At 39.6% G+C, this 23514-nt stretch overlaps 1 protein-coding gene across 1 annotated transcript in view; it reads right to left on the reverse strand.

The window, feature by feature from the left end:
* Nucleotides 1-20618: 20618 nt before the first annotated feature.
* Nucleotides 20619-23514, reverse strand: part of LOC147458178 (chaperone protein dnaJ GFA2, mitochondrial-like) — a 53092-nt gene continuing 50196 nt past the window's right edge. The window contains exons 9-17 of the mRNA XM_086512902.1: nucleotides 23367-23431; nucleotides 23205-23282; nucleotides 23049-23121; nucleotides 21797-21888; nucleotides 21649-21720; nucleotides 21488-21544; nucleotides 21360-21408; nucleotides 21207-21273; nucleotides 20619-21099 (exon numbers count right to left, since the gene is read on the reverse strand). Coding sequence (XP_086369028.1) covers nucleotides 20997-21099; nucleotides 21207-21273; nucleotides 21360-21408; nucleotides 21488-21544; nucleotides 21649-21720; nucleotides 21797-21888; nucleotides 23049-23121; nucleotides 23205-23282; nucleotides 23367-23431 — 656 coding nt within the window. The 3' untranslated portion in view covers nucleotides 20619-20996. The remainder of the gene's footprint in view (nucleotides 21100-21206; nucleotides 21274-21359; nucleotides 21409-21487; nucleotides 21545-21648; nucleotides 21721-21796; nucleotides 21889-23048; nucleotides 23122-23204; nucleotides 23283-23366; nucleotides 23432-23514) is intronic.

Raw genomic sequence — 23514 nt, forward strand, 5'->3', positions numbered from 1 at the left:
ACTGCCTGCAAAAAGAGCTTTGTCTTCTTTGAGTTTAGCGTAGCCTTTTCAGTCCTTGACAATTGATCATATCAGCGTTCAAATTCCCTTAGCAATTTGGTAGGCAAAAGCCCCTCTTTTGGCCAAACTACCCACTCTAAAAAGTCCTCTTTGTTACCCTTTCGGAGTCTTCCACAAAATACTCTTCCTTCAAGGCTAATTTGAATGCTTCCCAAGTTGCCCCATGCTCATTTCTAATTACCCTTACATGCTCTCAAATCTCAGGAACCACAACTAGTTCAAAACTTTGCACCATCTCTGCTTCGGGCACTCGATGTAGCTCCATCTCCTTTACATACCCACAAAGGTACTTTGTTACATCTTTACCTTTAAATTGGTTCATTTTCTTTACCACAGATTGAAGCTCTTTGGTTGATGAAAGCTCCCTCCTTTTCGCAGCTTGTTGTTGCTACATAAACACCACAAAAAGCTTGAAACATTTGCATTGTGACTGGATCAAATCAAACCCCCTGTTGCTCTTGTTGCTCCAAAATTTCATCACCAAAACTGAGATCATGAATTGTACATCTGTCATCCACAAATTTGACTACAAGTCCAAGTCTAGCAAGTGTGGATACAGATAAGAGATTCTTCTTTATCCCAGGTACATAAAGTGCATCAACAAGTGTGAAGGAACCGCCGTTTGCAGCAGTAAGCACAATCTTTCCAACTCCCTGAACCGGATAAGAGGCATTGTTGGCACAAGTGACTGAATTCCCATGAGGGACAGACTCGAGAGAGGTAAACAATTCACGATGTGAGGTAATGTGCTTTGTAGCACCTCTGTCGAAATACCACACATGTGAATCTGCATCAACTGACAAGCATGCATCATGGACAGTAGGATTGTAAGTGCACTCTGCGCTAAAAGCCCATTCTGCATCAACATTAGCATCACAGTCTCCTTTCACAAAAGACTCAACAATGGCTGCATTTGTAGTGGAACCACCCTCTTTCTTCTTAGCCTCTTTGGCCTTCAACTTAGGACATGATTTGATCAAGTGATCATTAGCTTTACAATAATGGCAACGCATCTTCTTTTTGCCCTTATTACCAGAATTTCCCGACAAATTGCTGCCAGCAGAAGCATCAAGAACAGAAGTTTTGCCACTCGCAGCAGAACCATAAGAAGTGGTTACATTATTGTTACCACCCTTTCTTTGAGAAGCAATAAAAGCATGTTCAACTGCATGCTGTCTAGTCGTGTTTGTTTTGGAAAGTGACTCTTGCAATAGCAATGTGCATAATGCATCAAACTTGACAAGTTCTGGATTTCCTTGGGTCATAAGTCTCCAAGTACTAGCAAAAGTCTGGTAGGAATCTGGTAAGGCATCAAGAACAGTCTACACAAGGGAACTGTCTGAAATGACTTCACCTGCAGAAATAAGTTTCTCATTGATATCCTTGACACTAGCAAGGAAAGTGTCCATATCATCTTCCTCATGCATAATCTTCGACTCCAGATCTTTACACAGCAAAGCAGTTTTAGCCTCATTTTGTGACTTGCATAAAGACCAGCCAAAATATCCCAAGCCTGTTTTGCAGATTTTGTTGAACGGATGTGAGGAACAATGGTGCGCTTCACAGACAACACAATCAATGCATGAGCCTACGCATCCTTAACATCCCAACGAGCTTATTCTACCGTAGGAAAAACAACTCTAACAGCAACAAGACCTGCATCATCCTCAACATCGCCTATATCCTCAGAACCAGGACGTACATCAATGCCCTGCACAATATTCCAGACGCCCTTTGACACAAGAATGTGTTGCATCATATAAGCCCACATAGGGTAATTGTTCCCATTTGTTGCTACTATGATATATTGAGTGTGTGTGTGTGTGGTATGCAAGAGGTATGATGGAGCCTACAAAATATATACCCCACTTGGCAAAGGCTTGAAGTCCTATCATTGGGCATAATGGTGTTTCATCTCTTTGTAGAGCTTTAGTGCATTGGCATTCATCACACCATTTTACATGTCTCTGCGTCTGTGAATAGTGTTGGCCACCATATTCTGGCATGAAGTATCATCTTTGAAATTTTGTCAGCAGAAAAATTTTCACCTGGCTGGCTTGAGTGTGCTTGTTCTAGGATGGAGAAATATTCGCTTTTAGTATCACATAATCTCAGTTGATTGTCATTAATTCCTTGCCAGTACAGTTGGATTGAAATCATCACATAGTGATTTGCTTCCTCCTCTATAGTTCTCATTCATGCTTACTCAATCCCCTCTAGGAACGTCTTCGTGTTTGAGTACTCGATAATGTAAGTACTCAATTTGGGCGCTCCAATTACTCTCTATATGCAAATATGCCCCACTCTATTGCAAAAATTGTCTTATGTTGATCTTATGGTTTTATGGTCAACTGGTTGTAGCCTGAGAACCCATCTAAGAAACTGTAAGCTTCCTTCCGTGCAACTGTCTCGATCATGTGATCTGTTATTGGTAGGGGATAGTTGTCTTTGATGGTAGCAACATTTACCTGTTTGAGGTTCACATAGATCTGTAACTTTCTATTCTTTTTGGGCACTACCACAATTGGGGACACCCAATCAGTGTGTTCAATCTCATAGATAAGCTCTGCAACCTTGAGTTTGTTTATCTCTTCCTTAATCTTTTTGGAAAAAGTCTCATTGTACGTATAAGGATGTTGTCTGTGCGGTTTGGTGTCATTCTTAAGGGGTATGGTGTATTGATAGATTTTTGGATCTATTCCCTTTAGATCTTTGTATGACCATGCAAACATGTCTTTATATCATCAGAGTGTTGCTATCAATAGCTGCTCTTCTTCTCTTGTGAGGTCACTAGCAATGTATGTTGGCTTAGGTTCCTTGCCTGGTTCCGCTAGGTCTATACACTTGGTTTTTTTTCCCCATCATATGAGGTTCCAGGTTCCTTTGGGTCTCATTTTGGCTTTTGAACTACAATTTTTTTGTCTTGGATAGTGTACCTTTTATAGTGGGAAGCTGCATCAAACATATCATTGTCAGATTCATCATCAAAGTCCAACTCCGTTGTCCAAACTTATTTCAAAGTTTGTTTCAATTTGTTGTATATGTGTTTGCACTCTGTTTTTTATCATTTTGTTGACTTTTTAGAGTTGGTTGTTATGGAAATTATGGCCCCACTGTCTAATATAGCAATTGTTTTTACTCCTTTGTATTCCACACGTAAGGTAGTGTTTCCTTCTTCTCCTTCATAGTAATCTCCCACCTTATTCACGGGTACTGGCTCTGGTTTAGTCTGTTTTGGCGTCTGGTTATTTGATATTTTTGGAGGAACAATTGGTTGCAAAATTATCAGTCCTATTTTCTCCAAAAAAATTCCCACTTCTTCCCAAAGATGAGGTCTTACTTGCAGTAACTCAGATAGAATTTGCATACAATGGATAGGAGACGACATCTACTAATGGAGATTTTTAGTGTCCATCATCTTAGGACCAGATTTCCATTGCGATGGTACTTTTCTAATTCTAATCTTATTTCATGGTTGCCAATGAATGAAGGTAAAGTTTTCAAAGACTCACGTTTGATCTCATCAGACATTTTTAGTACCTGCATCACCATATAGTGATCGAACATCGCCAGGGTAGAACTCATGGTCTAGATGGATCTCAGTTATAGGGGCTAACTCAAGGGGTCGCACTTCCATATTTTTTGTTTCGAATATCCTCCCACAGATCAGAACCATGTGGCCATGGTTCTTCTACTTTCAAGATTTTCACAATTGTGCATGAGCACAACCCATCTGTGGTATTGGCTACCACCCTCGTATCTAATGATGTTTCAACTATCGGTTCTTTTTTGTCTCTGTTGTCAATACCTCAATTCTCCATCTCTCGGATTATTTTGCAGATCAACACCTTAATATTTGGAGCGCTCGAGACAGGTGGTTCCATAAGAGCTTGGGCCGCTTGGATAAGCTCCTTGCACATTTGCAACCTCTCTTTCTCATACCATGGATGAGGATATGTTAACCATCTATGCTCTTGGGTTTGGTTGGGATTCAGTCTAGCTTCAAAAGCCTTCAAAATTGCATCTAATGGCTCAAAGACTTTGTCCACCAAGATCGAACCTCCAAAAGGTATTCTTGATGGTTTTCCTAAAACATTTTTTTATTTATGGTCACTTTCCACTCTCAACTATTCTTCCGTTTGCTACAGTTTGCTTTGCAGGCTGATTTTTATTTTATCCTTTTGGATATCATCTTGTCCCTTTTTGCTTTCTAGGATTTTCTGGAGGTTCTAACCGACAAATTCTCTATCTCGGTTTGGTTGGGTGGGATGTTTTTATCTCCCATAGATATATTTATTGCTGCTTCTTGGGCTTGTGCTCTTGTTACAACATTCATTAGAATTGCTGGCTCCATTTCTAATCCACTTGAGCTTGATACAACTTTGATTTTATTTATGGTAACCTTTCCTTTGTTATCAAGGTTGAAGAGGTGATACTCGTCCCTTGGTATGTGTCCTCAGTCACCTCCCCATATGCTTTACAGCTGTCTACTAAATACAGTGCCTCTTTAGTGACTTGCTCAAAGGTAACGCATGCCTGGAGGTGCAGATCCTTTTTGAGAGTATCATTGTGCAATCCTTCTATGAAAAGGACTGATAGTCTCTCAAACTGATGTAGCTCTTTGGTGGGGCATCTTTCAATGTATTGATTGAATCGAAGCGAGGCGTCTTTCTCCTTTTGTCCAAATGCATAGATTTGGGAGACCATATTATGCTTAATCCCTCTTTTTGAGAATTCCTCTATAAATTTTTGTAGAAGTTGTTCTATGTTGGGGAATTCCCAGTTGTTTAATGGCTAGAACCAGATCAAGGCTATTCCTTCTAGGGTCAATCCAAATCCTTCATACTAAGTATGAATATCCTTTACATGTTCAGTCCTCAACACTTGTTTCAAGATTGAAACATGTGCATACCGATCCCCCGATCCACTATACTTTTTGGGTACACACTTGGCCACTTGGGATGGTCGCATGGGTCTAGTCTTGGCAACCATCCTAACCATCCTCGGTCCTCCTGATATGGTCTCTCTAGTTTTGTATTCTCCCCTTGGCACTACACTCAGTGTCCTATTTCCCATTCTTTCATCAGGTCATTTTGTTCAATCTTGTGTAATAGCTGAAGGGATTATAGTTGTGTAAGTCAAATCATGTGCTTCACTACCCCTGTGTGTCTTCAAAGAAATCCTACACCCCATTGATCCCACGGGTCCTGCATTCAAGAATTGTTGGTGCCCAAATAATTCTTCCACTTCATTCTTATTGGATTCAATATCCAATTTTTGGTCTCGTTTGAGTTGTCATGGGTCTAACTTGCTCAGGGTTTACATAATATTGATGGAGTGGTCCACCAAAGTATGTATACCGCTCTAGCTCCTTATGGTCTATAGGAAAGCATTTACAGCCATGCTTATCCATCATGACCACTTGGATATTTCTCCCCTCTGTGTATGTAAAAACATATAGTCTTTTGTGGTCGGTCAGCTCCTCAAAGCGCGGTTCATCATATCTATAATAGAGTGTTTGTTCTCAATTATTGAATTTATATAGCCCCATGTAAGTGTTGTCTATATTAAGCCGCTCCGTCTCATTAGTGCACCTAAGTACAACGTTTTTCTTATCCAACTTGGGCAGCTCATCCACTAACTCCTCATCTACTTTGTCCTTGGTGCCAATCAACCCCCATTTGTCCACAATAAAGGGGTTGTCCACAACTAGATACATCATTTCTTCCCAGTCAAAGTATCTATCTCTGTTATAGTCCACATCTACAAGGTCCTTGAACTTGCTTGGTTTTTTTCCATCTTAATACAGTAGCAATCCACTCCATCGTTATAGATTTTAGCTTTAAGCTCATTTTTTAATTGAAATTTTTGATACAATAGCTTGATGTTTGATGCAGGTCAAGAAGGATTGTCTTCGTGGAAGTTTCTTCCTTAAAGCTCACCATATTGAATCCCTTAGCCATTATGGTGTATGATCTTTTTGATGAGGTATCAAACAAAATCTTATCTAAAATGGCTTCTAGCGGATGTAGTGGATTTTGATTCACACTCTCTTTAGTTGAGAGGTTGCTCACTTGGTCTCTTAGGATGGGATTCGTATCCTCATACAATCTTCCTGATCGTAAATACATGAAAAATTGATTTTACAAAACCCCAACTTCGTTACCTCATTGGCTACTTGTATTCTCCAATTTGTCTTACTTGTTGGGCCATACTCTCTAGCACTTGCAACCTGTCGAAAAATGCTTGCTGGCTATGATTTTATAGCCACTCTTGTTAGTCCAAGCTTACAATCGACAAAATTTTATTTGACACTTTCAATAACTTCACAATTTTGCTTGTAACATCCATAACTCAAGTCCAATTTCAATTTTGAAAAAACCACCAGGGTCCTGGGGACTATCTCTAGCTATGGTGAAATTTTGGTCTCATTATGTCTTAGAGGAACATGGATCGCGATCCATGTTTGGAGGTCAAACTGACCCTTTTTGGTACCATCAAAATCAGCATGATTAGTAGGTCCTTTGGTACTAATTTTTTTGAAAATGCACCTCTGGGTTGGAAATTAGGTTAGTTTTTGCACTTGCTCAGAATGTTTGACAGTTCTGGGCTTTTAGTTTGGTTTATGATATCCAAATTCACTTTTGAAAAAACCACTAGACCCCTTGTGATGGACTCTAGCTATGGTGCAAATTTGGTATCAGTTTGTGACAGAGGAACATGGATCCCGATCCATGTACCTATGTAACAGATTTCACTGAAAATTGGCATACAGCCTCCCCTTGGTCCACTGATGTCTGCTATATGGTTTTTGTGTGCTTTGGACCTTTTTGTTGGAATTAGGGTTGCAAGAAAACACACACAGCTTGGAGAAGACAAAGGAAGCTCAAGGCACACAACAAAGAGTGTTTTACTTAGTGTGCAATGGAAAGATAGATAGCCCTAGAATTATGGGTGTATATAGAATTCATGGGGGGGAAAACCTCCTAGTGAGGGTAAAAAAATATCCCGATGGTCCTAAGTGTGTTCACACACATCACTATCACATGCATATGGTAACAAATCCCCCCTGGAGAGTGATGTGTTGAACGACAGCTGGCACATAGAATAAGGGAAAGGCCATGCCCTGAGGACATGATCAGTTCACAAAGGAGAGTAAGCCCAAAGCTTTGCGGAAAGCTTCAAACTTCACACAAGACAATGCCTTTGTGAAAAGATCTGCAACATTTTGTCTTGTGTTGGTACTTAAGCCAAGTTTATCTCTCCTACTGAGAGCCTCTCCTTGGCATAGGGGTAATGCACCTCAATGTGCTTTGTGCAAGCATGAAAAGCTTGGTTCCTCAAAAATGCCAATGGGCTCTGAGTGTCACTATAGATAGTGTTGGCAGTGTCCTTTCCAACACACAAATCAGCCATAAGGCGTCTGAGCCATACACACTCAATCGTAGCTATGAAGACTGCCATGTACTCAGCCTCACACCTAGAAGTGGCCACAGTAGGTTGCTTCTTGCTCAACCATGATATACATGAACTTTCAAGAATGAAACAAAAACCACTTGTGGACACTCCCATGTCCAAACAACTAGCCCAATCTGAGTCCAAAAAAGCATGTAAATCTGGCGGCAATGATCCCGCCTTGGGATAAAACAAGTCAAGATGTAAAGTGCCACTCAAGTAGTGGAAAATTCTCTTGACACTATTCCAATGCTTAGACCCTAGGCTATGCATAAATCTGTTGACCTGTGAGACTGCAAATTGAATATCCGGCCTCATGTTGCATACATAAATGAGGCATTCAACAACAGTTTGATAAAGAGTGACATTTGCAGGATCACTAGCATCATGAAGACTCAATTTCAAACTTGTTTCCATGGGAGTGGCAATAGGTTTGCAATCCTCAAGTCTAAACTTACATAGCAATGTCTCTATGTAACTTTTCTGACACGAGGCAATACCACCATCACACTGCTTAAACTGTATACCCAAGTAATGATGCAACAACCCCAAATCTTTCATCTTGAAAGTAGCATTCAAATCAGCCTTAAATTCAGTAATATGTCTCTTATTTGTTCCAGTGATCAGCAAATCATCCACATAAAGAACCACAATAAGAAGTACATCACCCTCATGCTTTACATACAATGTGCTTTTTGTTGGACTGTTATGAAAGCCTCATTTGACCAAATGACTGTCAGCCTTCTCATACCAAGCACGAGGAGATTGCTTCAACTCATACAAAGCTTTCTTACATCTACACACTTTAGCATCTTGTCCTTTCTTGACAAAACCGCGAGGCTGCATTACATAAACTTCCTCAAATATGTCACCATTCAAGAAAGCAGTAACAATGTCAGATTGATGTACATCCCAATAAAGTAAACTCCTAATGCACATAGAAAACGCACAGTAGTCATACAACAAGAGGGAGCAAAATTCTCTTCATAATCTATGCCTTTTTGTTGTTCATAACCCTTTGCAACAACAAGTCAAGCCTTAGCGATCATTCTCACCATCTAGCTTGCATTTCAACTTGTAAACCCACTTTGTACCAATGGCTTTTTTGCCAAGAGGCAAATCACAAAAATTCCATGTGTCATTTTCTATAAGTGCATCATATTCTGATTGCATGGTAGCCATCCAATTTTTTGAATTTTGTGCTTCATCAAAGGACAAAGGTCCCTCAACATCATATAATCTAGACATAGCCAAAGCATAACAAACTGATGCATAAGATGCATGGCAAGAACCTGAACGAGTACGACTAGACAAAGTTGCATCCAATTTATTGTCACGCAAAGTATGGATCAGCCATTTAGGCATACCTCTAATCTACTCATTCTTAGCCCTTTCCTCATCAAGTACATCATGTACATCTACATCAGTAATAGGCTGATCTGTAACATTTTGAAAACCCCCATAGGCTTTACATTTGCCTCATTGGAATTTACATTTAAACTTCCACCATTGAAAAGAGGCAACAAATTTGACTTGTGTTTGTAGGTCAAAAATGAAGCTTTGTGCACCTTCGTTTTGTTTTATAATTCCATTGGCATCACATGATGTTTTCCCATCATCCCAATGAGGAAAATTGTATATAACCTCTATATGGGAAATTCCCATGAAGTTAGAAATCAATTCCAAAACTTGGAAAAAAGAGAAGTTATTATCTATAGAGTCCACTAGATCCTTGTTATATGGTCATTTGATCTTGTGGAACTATTTTATAGGTCTATGATATGGCCCCCTTTGAGTTTGGTTCACTTTGGTGTATTGGGCCAATCACTATGGTCATTTCTACATTCATTTGTCTTGAGAAGGCCATGATGACCTAGGGTTCTTTTGAGCTAGCCATTTGTTAAACCTGCAAACGAACATGCTCATTAATAAGTTGGTAATTCACTCCTCATATCTTGTGTGAGACTGCGTAGTGTAGGACCCATTAGAAGCTCACAACCGCACGCACAAAGTAGGTCTGGACGAGCTCTCTCCAAAAGCCACAAGTAAAAATGAGGCTCTATTTGACCTACCTAGTACATATATACATGGGGTCCCCAGCTTCTCATCGACTCACTTTCTCTCATAAACACTTCAAGCATTACCTATTTTATAGCAATTTCCATGTCGCTGAGTCTGCATTCAGAAGTGCCTCCCCTCCTCCTAGTTCAAGTCCTCTAGGACAAGAGTGTGTAGTTGAGGTAGTGCTATGCATGGGTTGAAAAGTCCTGTATATGGATAGCTTGAATTGGATCTACCATGCTTGTGAAATCAATGCATTGTTAAACAATACGTAGTGCAAGAGGAGGGTGATGAGCTGCTTCCTCAAGGGTGTCTAATGCCGAGGCTTCTTGATTTTTTTTTCTCTTATATAAGAGATCTTGAATAAATTGAGCACATTATTTGATAGTAAATCATGAACAACCATCATTTTCTCGTGGAGAAATATTTTGAGATATTGATTGTTGCTTTGATGTCGAAAGTGACGACTATTAAAGCTCTCATACCCACTTATACGCTGATGGATTGGTTTCTTTGCTTTGGGTTGATTATTTGGCTTCCAAACCCATTTCTTCTTAGGTGATTGCATCTTCTTCTTTTCTAGTCTTTCATGGTTGGTTCTGAGGCTTGCAGGATAAATGGCATGAGTAATTCTTGCTAGGATTCTGGCAAAGATGTTGTCTCTTGGAGTACTTTGATTGCAGGGTATGCTTAGAATGGAGGTTGTGAGGGTGACCTTTCAATAATTTTTATGGAAATATCTATGGCTAATAAAGATTGTAGTTTCCATGCAAACCCTATGTAAAGGTGCACAATCTTCTCAACAATTCTACACAATGCATGCAATGTGCATAGGTGGACATTTTGAGAGTGAAATATCTAATGCGGCTTGAAGGTTTGGATCTCTAGAGTGTCTATCTAGGGCTTTCTTCCAATTAGTAGGATTCAGCTCCTTTGCTACACCCATGCAGAAGATACAAGGACTTTAGGCATTGGCACCTTTTGATACATTTTACATCCACTTCAATGTATTTAGGTCTCCCCCCATGCGCCATTTCACCTTGTACCTACCAAACGACTCAACATCTAGATCCTCCCCATATGTTGGCCTTGATTATTTCTGTAAGGGCCTTCCCCTAACCCTTATGCAAGGAAAACACATCTAAGCTGCCGACTTAAAAGATGAAAAAGAAAAAGAAAATAATAGAAAGAAAAAACTATTCGAGAAAATTCGGGCTCAATTTAAGCACCAAAGTATACTCTTGAGACGCTTCTAGCTTATGGCATGGGAACATGGACATAACCAATGCATAGGAAATTAGCTTTTGATTTTGAGAAAAATTAGCATAAAGGAAAAGAGAAGATAAGGGAAAAAGAAAAAGATCAAAATAAAGAAGGAAAAGAGAAGATAAGGATAAGATAAGTAAGTAACTTGTTGAGAAAGTTTTGATAAGCAAGATAAGTTATCAAAGAAAGATAAGCTATCAAGATAAGTGAAAGCACTTATCAAAAATGTGCATAAAAAGAGGGCTTCTCTTCTCATTTTTCACTTCTCTCCTCCATTTTTAGGATGCAACTAGAGAGTAATTTTTAGAGAATCTTGAGGAAGCCATAGCCAAGCCTCTTGCAATACACACACACACCTTCTACACACATCTCCTTCACACATCTCTTCTCTAAGAGAATCCATGGCCAAAAAACCATAACCATGCTTCCTATAACTTGATCTTCTTCTTCCCATTACACTCTCTCATAACCCCTAAGCTTTACATAGCTTGAATCTCTCTTGCCTCTCCTTCCAAATAGTGCAAGTGGTGGTCTTGAAGAGGGGGAGAGTCGACTACATCAACAAGCTTTTCATTCACCTAAAGCAAGGAGAAGACTCTTACCATACACACCAAGGTAATGTTTTCTTGTCATCTTCATGCGATTGCACACCTTAACCATTGGGTTACTCTTCATTCTACATTAATTCATGATTAAGCTCTCACCTTTACATAAGCAAACTTTCCTCTTTCTTAGAAGGACAAAGTACTAATGTACTCTTGTTAACTAACAACATTACTAACCACTAACTACGATGTTATTTCAAGTTTTTTATTTCAAATTTTTTTATTTCAAGTTCTTTAGAGTACCCTGCAATATGGCCTTGAGAGAGTAGAAAGCACTCTCTTTATCCATAGGTGACTGGAGATCATACTTAACTAAACAGTATGCCCATGATGAATTGTGACTAATATGTATAATTACCCCTAATTTTCCTCAAACATTTTGTTGATCGACTTTTAAGTTACTCTCTTACTCTTGTTCTTTAAAGTTAGTCTTATTTAAATGAGTTAATAGAGATAAAATTCCATAAATCAAAGGAAGTTGAATATTGGATTTCTTTTTGAAACTAACTTTAGTTTCCCAAAAGAGGCAATATAATTTCTATAAAAGATCTCTTATGAAAAGGCTCACCACTTTTCTTCATGCATTCAATTTAAATAAAGAAAGAATCATTTTTTTCCCTCTCTGTAAAATATGTGCATAAGCGTTTTAGTAATATAATTAAGCTAATATCTAATTCTGTCAAAGAAGAAGTTAATTCTTGAAGGATAATTCTTTCATAAACAAGGGAGTTTTTTTGTAAGATTCTCATTCCAAGTAAGGTTATCCTCCTCTTGCCGATTGGAAAATCCCAAATCCTTAAACCTTTCCTAGAGCTATATAATTAATCCTCCCCATGGTAGTAAAGGTATGCCTAAATCCCTTCTTAAGGAAGAATTTGTTAATCATTCATACACTATTACATGAGCATTTTTCACTACACTAGCATGTCAACTTTTAAGAACTTTGTAATTTTTGTACACTACCATGCATGGAAGGGTTTCGCTTTTGCATAAGCACTCAAAGGAAGTTTCTTGATTATTTTTCTCAAGATTGCAAGTTGGTGCATTCAGAAGTTTTGTGTTTACCATGCATAGATCACACCAAAGCAAAACTCATTGTACAAAGTATATACATTGTTCATTTCAAGTTTGTCTACTTTCAAATTTGTTTTGCAAATTCGAAAGGGGAGAGTAAGGGGATAGCTTCACGGAAGTGATGCCCGTGTTGCTTGAACATAAAACTCCCATCACTTCCATGGAGATCCCCCATGGATGGCAAGTGATATAAAGAAAACATATGGGATTCGTTTATGACGGTGTTAACTTGAAACTTACTTGAGACAAAACCTTAAAATTCCAAGAGACTCGTTGTTTTCTTAAGGTGTCGTTTGAGTAGACATTAAAAGGAAAAAGGAATCAAGGGATTTTAACTCAAGGAACTCACACTACGATTAAAACCTTTACGAAGAAGATTTGACGTGGATAGCCCTAGCATAACATAGAAGATTTAAGAGTGAGCTTTGTCTTACATGTTTGGAAAAGGCCGGCACAGGTGTTTACCTCTGGGATGCAACGAGGGATGGTCCTTTTTGGCTATGACTGATAACCGTTGGTCTATGTTTTCAGTTCGTGTTTGTTCATTGCCCTAGAAATGGGATTGAATAAGAGGGAGTCCCGATCGGGTGGTGAGATCCACAGATGCGTTTGGAAATCGGCCTAGTCCGAGTAGGCCTAATGCCAACAAGAAAAGGAGGAATAAAAATGGATCCATGAAGGGATTAGGATAAGGTAGGAGGAGGTGAATTAATTAAGGAACTCTTCTGATTGTTTGGTAAAAAGGAACCCTGGAAAGGCTAGGAAACTAGATGGGCTATTCTGCAATTGTCCTCATCAGTCGAACCTTTACTCTACTTCTCAGATTATTGATTTAAAAAGAATCTAGAGTAGAATATTTTTTAAATCGTTTCCTACACACGATAAAGAAAAATAAGAATTAGAAATTGTATCAAAGCGTCGCCTCCACACGTGGCGGATGAGACAGGATATCCAAGTCCTAAGACAAGGATAGGGATATGCATGGAAGAGTATATGTGATTGCTTGAAGATAACTATATAATTTTACTAATACTAAAGAGAAAATAAAATAAGATATTCTAAAAAGAAAAAAGGTGGGAATGACCTGATAAATGCACACTTGCAACAACAAGGGCATGCAACAGTTTGCATGTTGCTTTCAAATGCTTGAAATGTATTCTTGGTTTGACATGATTGGAATATTGAGTATCATAGTACTACCTTGGGAAGGTGCATTTATCAAATGGTTTGGTGGATGAGTGGATTTCGGAGGGGTAATTTGTTGGCCGAAAAGTTGAACCCAATTTTATGTTGTCCATTAAGTTAAGTCAAAACTAAGAAAAGGATTCCGATCTGCGGAGTGGGAATCAAACTTGGGAACGAATAGTTTGTGTAGTTAGTAAATACACTCATCTTAAGGGAACGTACTGATGGTCGTGCTCAGTCATAACCGAGAAACAAGCGTTAGTAATTTTGAACCAAGGGTGAACTAGAGAACTCCCACCAATTGACCCTTGAAGGTTGAGCTTGAATTTAGTCTGATGACTTTGATTGGAAAGTTGGACCGGTAAGCAAAGGTGCTTCAGGGCTAAAGAATTCATACAAGAGAAAGTGAATGTTATCACCCCCTTAAGTTGGCATGGAAGAGCAGGAGGAGTCGTGTCTTTGTGTCGGTCTCAAGCGGGAGGGATGTCAGAGATCACGGTGTATCCATTGGGAGATGGTACAGCAGTCGGTGGTCCCTCGCATGGCCCTCATAAGTGGTATCAAAGCATAGTTTTTATCCTTGTCCAGATAAAGATTTTTAGTATGAACTTTTGTAGGAAGAGAGTGAAATATTGACAAAAATGACATGGGAATATTAAGAAGAGAAAGTTCTCCAGTTTTTGTAAGAATAAATGAAGATAGCAAGTGTAGAAAAGAATGAAGAAAAGAAAGAGGACATGATAAAGAACTTTATCTACCTAATATTCCTACCAAAAAAAGAATTAGGAAATCTGCAATTATGGGAGACCCAGTAAATTATAACTAGAATAATGCCTTGGGGGCCATTACTATGATTTGGATAACCTTTATCTAGAAATGGTGATAGAAAACAAATGGGTGTAGGTCCCAAGTATTCTTGTTGGACCCTTGTTGAAAACAAATTGGCATTGTAATTTGGACTCGCAAGTCATCTTTTTTATCCAAGTCTACAATCTTATATTTTGCACCTACTATGAACCCTAGAGATTTAAGGACAATCCTCTGAAAAGCGTGAAACGGGAGAACTTGGAAAAAAAAATGTTAAAGCGCTTCCCTCGAGCATTAATTATTTCCCACATGTAAATTTTGGATGAGATAAAGAGAATCCATCTTTTGAAACGTCTGAGTTTTTATAAATCTACCCTTGAGTATTTGTGAATCTATCACTAAGAGAAAGTAGTTTTGTTTGCCACAGCCATAAAATATGTGCCACGTAAACTCCCAAGAAATAGAGCTTCTCGGGACTTGCCTATAGCTAACACTTCAGATTCAGTTCTTCTTGATACACAAGCGCCACCACCACCTCAAGTTGTCCCTGTACCAAATCAGATGTCGCTTGCTATAACACTCGTAGAAGATTTTGGATGTGACAAGGATCTGAAGGCCCTGTTCAAATTTTTTAGGGACAGGTGATGATGTGCCTACTCAACTAGAAGAATGGATAATTTAGATGGATGAATACTTTGTTGTTGCCAGCTACAATGAAGTTTCTCAAAGAATAATAGGGAGAGCTAAGTTAGAAGGACCAGGAAAAACATGGTGGAAGCTCAACTGTCAATCTCGCCAAGTACCAGAGGTGACTAAGAGTTGGGATGAGTTAAAGCATTATCTCAAGGAGAGGTATCTTATTCCACTACTAGGATGAACAACTTTCTTTCTTGCAATCTGGGGAATAGGTATGTTGAAGCTTACTAAGAGGATTTTTTCGGCTTTCACGATATGCTCCTCTCATGATAGGAGAACAAAAGCTAAGTCGATTCATCCTTGGGCTTGGAGAAGATTTGGCTCCCAAAGTAGAGTTCCTTTGACTTGTCTCACTCGTAGACGCTCTAATATGGGCCAAGTCAAAGCATAAGAGCATTTTTCAAAGAGGCACTACAACCAATAGGAAGTGAGAATTTCCTTCCTACTCCAATCAACCCTGTCAAGCAACCAAAGTACCATTTATACCAAAGCCAATTGCCCAACCCCAATCACCACCGCACTTTGTTAGTGTGAATTCTCTTCCAATCACTCAGAGTGGAAGGCAAATTCGGTTCTACGAGTGACTGGAATTCGTTCATAGGAAGGCCCAGTGCCCTAAAGGAAATGACCCTAGTAATTGAAACCTCCCTGTTAACCTTCAGAATCCACCCAATCAAGGGGGACAATTCAAAAACATTAGAGCAAGAGGAAGAAATCCAACTCAAGCAAGAACTCCCCCTACCACTCAATTTCATTCTCGAAGGCCAACCGTCAATCCACCTAGATGAGCAACAATAAACTTTGTCTCCGTAAAGGATGAAATAGATGAACAAGCCATTGTTTATGCTACCTTGGATACTAGTAACCGGAATCGGCAATTACCCATTCTTGAGACTAAACAAGAGTATGAGGATGGAGTTAGAGATAATTTTAGACATGAAGGAAACAAAGTTGCTACATAGAGAATAGTTTTGGAGTTTTTGGTCCAGTGGGAGGGCTATCCCACTGAAGGTACTTCATAGGAAGACCACGAACATCTTATTTCTCAGTTTCCTCATTGTTTTGTAATGAGATTTCTCCTTTTGTGATAATATTAATCTTCCCTAGCCAATGTAATCAATGAAAACAAGCTCCATCTTGTTACCTTTTTGTGTCACTCAACAAATGCTACCTTTTGTAATATGATTGTTTTTGCTAAATAATAACAAGATTATGTTATCCTTTGTAAGTAAGCTAGCTATAGTTGTATTTCTCTCAAGGGATTCTACCAAATACCATATAAACGAAGCTAAGAAAAAATTTAATTGTATTTGTCAAGAGAAATCAGAGGAAGAAGTATTTAAGACAAGAACCAAGATCTTAATAAACAACAAACTTGTTAAGAGATACAACGAAGACGGGTTTTTACAAGTCAATAAGCCCATCCATCGCATGATCACAACAGCAACTATCACAAGCGGGACACATATTAAGCTTTTTAGCCATAGGAAGAATTCGCTATGAAATTGCTGCACTGGTCTCTCAACTATGAGGTGAGAAGTTAAAGGGTCCCCTAAGAGGTAAACCAAAGTGAGGATAAAGATATATCTTTTGATGAGGAAGAAACTGTGGTCAAGCGTGATAGAATAAAATTGCATTCAAAAAGAGATTTATTTATATATAATTCATGTATAAATTGGGATAGAACCATCAGAGAGAGAGAGAGAGAGAGAGATCCTCACCTGCATCCATACAAAGAGAGACTATTTGTTAGCCCATTATGAAGTTTACAGGCTTCAAAAGACTCCCTACTTATTATTGATCACCCAAATTCTTGGATTAACTGTTCAAGCATTTGTTTTTACCTAATTGATTTTTGAAAAATTCAAATAACCCTCTTTTAATCTTAAGCTCCACAAAGCATCTTAATATTCAAAGTGTTAATGATTTTACTTATCAAAGTATGTGAGATCTTTCTGGTATTACCATCCGTGACGAGTTTACTTCCTTCTTACTCCGTATAAATATCAATTAATAGAAAGGAAGGTCAATAGCTCCATCTTATAACCTCCAAAAAAAGGGCTTTTCTTTATAGTGTAAGAAAACAATTCTCAGATTATGCCTCAACAAGAACCATGGTTTTCCTCTTTATTACAAAAACCAAAACTCCATGTCTTCTCATTAAAATTTCATAACACCTGTTATCCTTTAACTTAAAAAGGATTCCTGGTTTAAAGTACCCTACAAAAGCAAACAATCAGTTCCAACCTCCAAACCTAAAAGGGGAAAGGAAAGCCATCTTGGTCTAAGGGGTTCAAAATGGTATAAAAACTACATCCCTTACTTGAGACCCCTTAATGTATGGAATATTTAGTACCAAATCAGGCATAGAGAAAACCAACACCTTTAATGGATTTAATAACCCAATAGACCAGTGGATACATTCTAGAAAACACCATTTTAGAGGCAATAATAATCTTGCCAATGCTCAAAAGAAAAGGATCTCAAATCTGCCCCACATTACCTTCAAACCATATGGTTTTCTCCTATCAAGATGATTATGAGTTGAATTAAAACCTCATTGCAAGCATAGATTAGTCCAGAAAACATATTAGTAATAAGTTTTGAAACTTGTCGTTAGTATCATGACCATAACAAAAGCATATTAGTGGCCGAGAGAGAGAGAGAGAGAGAGAGAGAGAGAGAGAGAGAGAGAGAGATCGCACATGCCAAGGCAATTCAAGGGGGCCTTTCCATGCCCAATGGCTTGTATTTTGTGACCGACGCTTATGCGGATGATTTCTTAATTTCTCCACAATCTCGCTCACAATGTACAAACAATGAAACTAACCTAGCAACCCTGTGGACTAAGATGTTAGCAACCTTGTGTGGACACATGAGAGTTCATGCTTTGCTGTTGGACTCTAGATATGGATTTCATCTATGGGCACGGTTCTAATCATATTCCATATTCAACCTCTTTGGTTTTGGCATGACACGTGATATTGTGCTATCTCCAATGGTTTAGACAACCTTGACACAAGGCAAGTCGTTGAGCTTTCACATATTTTCATGGAGTAGAGCCTTTCTATTGCAAGAATTACGTGGCGTTGCATACGCTATGGTTATTTCTTTTCTTTATGCTATTCGAAAATGAAATTTGGGAATGCTTAGTCAGTTCCATTTAAAATTGTTGATTGCTTGCAAGGTTGATGTTTTGATCGCCTAAGCTTCTCCTCCTTTCATGCACGTAGCACTTCTAATGTTATGGCCTTTATACTGTCTTGGATGAGTCTTCTGGATTTTTGGTTCGTCACTACCAAAGTATGACTATTTTCGTCCCCAAAAAGTTGGTCTAGGCAAGGCTTTGGCCTCTCAACCTCCGGGTTGTGGGTTTGAATCCCACGTTGGGTCACCTCTAGAGGGACACCTTGTGCTGACTTGGTGTTCACGTTGCTAGGGCTCTTGCCCTTGGACACTCGAGTGCATCCTCCTTCTGTGGTGGGTAACCTGCTGAGGAGGAGGTTCCTAGCTGGTTGCTACGAGTTCTCTCCATTGTTCCTAGCATATGGTGCATCAATTAGGTGGCCATGGTGATGCCTATGGGTGGCTCGTGCCCGATGGTATGCAGCCCTTGCCCGACCATGTTTCATGGCTAATATTTGGAAGGGATAAGCACCTCCCCCTGTGGACCCTAGTGCGTAGAAAAAAAAAAAGATATGACTTATTTCATGTTCTCTCCGTGCCATTCCACGCACTTTGGGTTGTTCATCATCCACAAGCTTTTTTCCATGGCTCAGTTCTTTTGTTTTTGCCTAATTAGCTCCTTCATTCGCTCTCTGTAATTGTTTCCATTTGGGAGACATTTCATTTCAATAGATTGAGGTCTTCTATGGCTGTTTCTAGCCTTTTGTGATGGTTATGTCTTGTGCATTAATGCAAATTTGACTTCATCAAAAAGCGTGTGCTTGCACGCACACATGGCATGTGCAAATAGATATCTTGTATCAACCCGCGTCTCCTAGACTGTGAAACGTTTGAACCACTTTGCCATTGAAGATTCAGTTGACCTCAAAATACCATTCTCAATCTACATATTCATGCTTTTGCATTTCATCTATGAGGTAGCCTTCCATTAGGATACTCTATGTGAGGGAGGTGCTCATGCATTCAATGGCTACAAATGAATTCATCCTATATCTCACGAACTTTCCTTATCAAGGATAATGCCGAGTTTTAATTCCACTACGTCCTGAAGTGGGCTAGGAAATAGTTCGTTGCTTACAGTAATATTTGGCAAGCATTTTCCTACCTGGATATTACAAGTCATATTATGCATCAATTCCTTCCCCAGACCTATACAAATAACTTTGGTGCATAGCTACTTTCACTATGTACCCATTGGTTCCGGAATCAAAGATCGAGCAGGGAAAGGACACTGAGTGTCCTTTGTCCTTTCCCCTGAAAACTATCGACCCCATGGCGAGCGGTTGGGAGACCGCAGGCCATGGTGGGTAGCCAGCTTCCGAGGGCTAAGTGTCCTTTCCCAGCCAACAAGAATTGAGAGGATGGCCTAGAGTGAACCCTGAGCACATTAAGAGCAAAAGAGGGCGTACGGGACTGGTTGGGAGTGTGCAGACAGATCAAGACTCCATGCAGATTCCAGGTGCTGATGTGGCAGCAGCTCAAGACATTCCACATGTTGAGGTGGAGCTCCCTCATTGTCTGCAGGCTGGGCAAATTCCACCTGCTGATGTGGTGCGCTTCCAAGCGCTGCAACACCCCGATCCGCAGAGGAATGAGCAGTAGATGGACGGTGCAGATTAACTGCCCCACGACTCCTGACCTTGACAGAGCAATGCAACTATATGTTCCATGAAGAAACCCACATGTTCATGTGTTTCACTCAGAACTTAGAACTTCATGTTATTGTCTACATTTTATTCAGACCATGTGACCTCTTACTACTCTACTCTTTTGCCAAGTAATCAATTAAAAACGTGCAAAAAAATTCTACAGCACAATTCCATGGCAGTCACTGCCCCTCTTTTATGACTCGTGAAAGGATATAACATTTGGCCCATGTTCATAACTCTTCTTCAAGACATACACAATTGTTGACAGTACTAGAGAGCAAACTTCAAAGAGAACTTCAAAGATGCCTCAACTGCCTATCTGCTTGCGGTACCACTAAGGCTAGCTTTTTTAATTGTCCTTGCAGTCTGAACTTGAGAATTTATTGCAGTTTGTGAAGATGGGAAATGCAGTGTTGATGTTGGCTCCCTGGACCGAGCCGGCGGCTGACAACTGGCAACCACATGGGACCAGTCTTTCTATCCAGGAACCATGGTGCTTGAGAGGTTTGCCAGGTCGCCCTGAATTGAACAGATTAAGACTTGTCCCAGATTTTAAGAATCACTTTCAAAGAGGTTCCAAGTTAACAGTTAAGTCATATTATGCACAAAAGCTCAAAGTTCAGAAAGAGCCATTGACGCTATAGCATCAGAAGATGTTTGAAAAGTAAGGTTTTTATACAGAATCTAGCTCCAAACATCATTTTCTTGTCTCCCAATGTTGACATCTCAATGGTAAAATATCATCTGAAATTTAATCCTATCACCATGAGCTTCTACTAACTGACTAACAATGTATATCTAGACTCGGAGCCTCAAAATTGGAGGCAGCCGACCCTCCCAGTATTTTTGCCTCTCGCCTACTGGGCTACCATAACTAATCAACAATTACAGCTGACTCTCCCCATATCATAACCGTTGCACGTCTCCTACTGGGATATTAATTAATCAACTATCACAAGCCTGCACCTGCAGCCACTTCAGGTTCTTCAGAGCTATCTTTAATCTCTTCTTTTACATACTCCTCGAGAAGGGCAACTTGCCGCGAACTAAGTCTCCTGATGCAGAAGAACAAAGACTTGAAATAGTGAAGGCATTATGATAAAAATACTAGAACAAACCAAAAATTTGCAAGCGGAAGAGCTAGATTTGAGGCAAGACTCACGTGGGCAGAGTGACACGGATGTGTATGATCTGGTCACCATATAAACGAGAGTTCAGCATCTTTATTCCTGCAGAACAAGATGAAAATGCTCAAGATAAACGGTCAAGTAAACTCATAAAACTCACTACAGGAGTCCTAATCTCCTTTCCACACCTTTTCCTTTGAGAATATCCTTGTGCCCATGCTGTGTTCCAGGGCGCACCTGAGCATACAGCATTCCCTGTTATTTGACAGAATATACATGGTCATATGCCCACAAACTAAACTAATTCAAACACCACCTTCAGTAGTAGATCTCCGGTCAAACTTGGGACTTTTATCTCTCCTCCAAGAATGGCCTAGAAAGAAGCAGCTCATACAATATCAGTGTGAAGCCCTGGATGTTGAATTTGTGTAAGTGAAGCATCATGCAAATAGAGTTCTCACTCGGAGAAAGAGTCACCTTCGTGTAACTTATGGTGGCATCAACATGAATGTTGGCCTTATCTCGTCTGAATGCAGAATCAGGCATGACCTACATCCAATATAAAATAAGGCTTCTACACAATGATTCATGAATGCCACATCTGACTTTGTTTTAGGCAATCAACCTTTGTTGTCACATAAACATCTCCTTTCGTATTCCCCGCAGATGTCCAACCCCCTTGTTTACAGACCTGTATGGTGGTATCCGAGTCCACACCTGCAAAAGATGACCTTCCACGCATTTCACAACAGATCACCAGCTTTCACATATAAATTTCACTGCATTTATGGGATTAACTACTTCAAAGCAGACAGGAAATACCACAAAATATCCTTCTATGCCGACCCCTCTTAAGTTGTTGATTGTTCAAATGAGGACTGCAAATACCACAAAATATCCTTCTATGCCAACCTCTCTAAAGTGTTGGTTGTGCGTACAACAGGTCATACGAGATGCATGATTTTGGAACCTTGAAACAACTGGTAGATTGTCCTTGTAAACACTACCAATAGATCCACTTAAGCATCACGAGAAACCTCACACAATACGCCCAAGTCAATAAAAGACCTCAAGTTGACAAGAGAATTCAGTAACTTCCTTCCACCGTATGTGCCTGACACTTTTCAAATGCATCTTTGAAATTGACTTCTGAAGGAAAGATGAACTAGTGAAAAGATCGTTTATCTTGCCAGCACTTTCTTTTTGTCTGCACCCATCCATATGCCCTTTCTCACAGAACGCCAAAGTCACGACTCCCAACCACCACTTCACCCCAACAATCGAGTATCACAATCGCAACAACAATGACTATTTCTTTGCTGCTTTTCCCTTGAAAGGCCCTTTTGACAGGACACTAATTTGCAAAAATGCTTAAAAAGCATCTCACATAGCATGTCAGTGATTCGCAAGTGAGACTAAAAGATTCTTGGATCCGTGCACGGTTCAATAAGCACAGCCAAGAATGTTCATCTTCAAGAGCATGGTTGTGGATGCAATATAATCTTAAACCTTTTTCAAAATCTCCTTAGAATCCACTCATTTGCGTCAGCTGAATGGTAACTGACTAAAACAATAATTTAATCACAGTTTTGTTTAGTCAAGAAATCATGTTAATTAGTCTGAGAGCACCAGTCTTTGATAGTCAATATCTGCATAGAAATGAAATTGGTAGTCTCCTAGTATAGACACTCAGCAAAACTCATTAGTCAAAATGGGTAAAACACTTCAGGCAGCCCAAAATCGATAATAGCACAAGCAATTCCCTCTCTATCATGCTGGTAGCTATTCTTCTCTATTTGTGGGAATCCACAACCGAGGCAAAAATGGCTTCTACATCATAAGGACAAAACAAAAGCATAAAATATGAAAGGTCTCACCTGCAGGAATCTCAACAGTCACTGTTTTTTTGGCCTTGACAAAACCCTTCCCGCTACAATTTTCACATCTCTCCTACATCAGCATAAGGGAGTGCATTAAGAAAAAGCAGGCCAACTAAAACTGAAGAATTTACTGAATGAAAATTGACTCTTTACTTTCACAGTTTGACCAGCACCATCACAGCTTCTACATGTGGATTGAAACATGAAGCCTGGCTGAGCCCGTGTAAAGGTCTGAAAGCATGCAACACCAATACACTGAAGCGTGATACCAAAGCAATCCTGTAGCCTTCACAAAAACAGCTGCCAACAACTCACCGAGCCAGATCCATTGCACTTCTTACAAACATTTGGTTTTACTCCAGGAGGGAAACCCTTACCCCCTGTCAACATAGAAACCAATCAGGATATAGTCCAATAACATGCACCTTCGAAACCTGATTGGCCCAAAATAAAACAAAACACA

This window comes from Adiantum capillus-veneris, chromosome 5, assembly GCF_014529385.1.
Source record: "Adiantum capillus-veneris isolate H3 chromosome 5, ASM1452938v2, whole genome shotgun sequence".
Taxonomy (NCBI): domain Eukaryota; kingdom Viridiplantae; phylum Streptophyta; class Polypodiopsida; order Polypodiales; family Pteridaceae; genus Adiantum; species Adiantum capillus-veneris.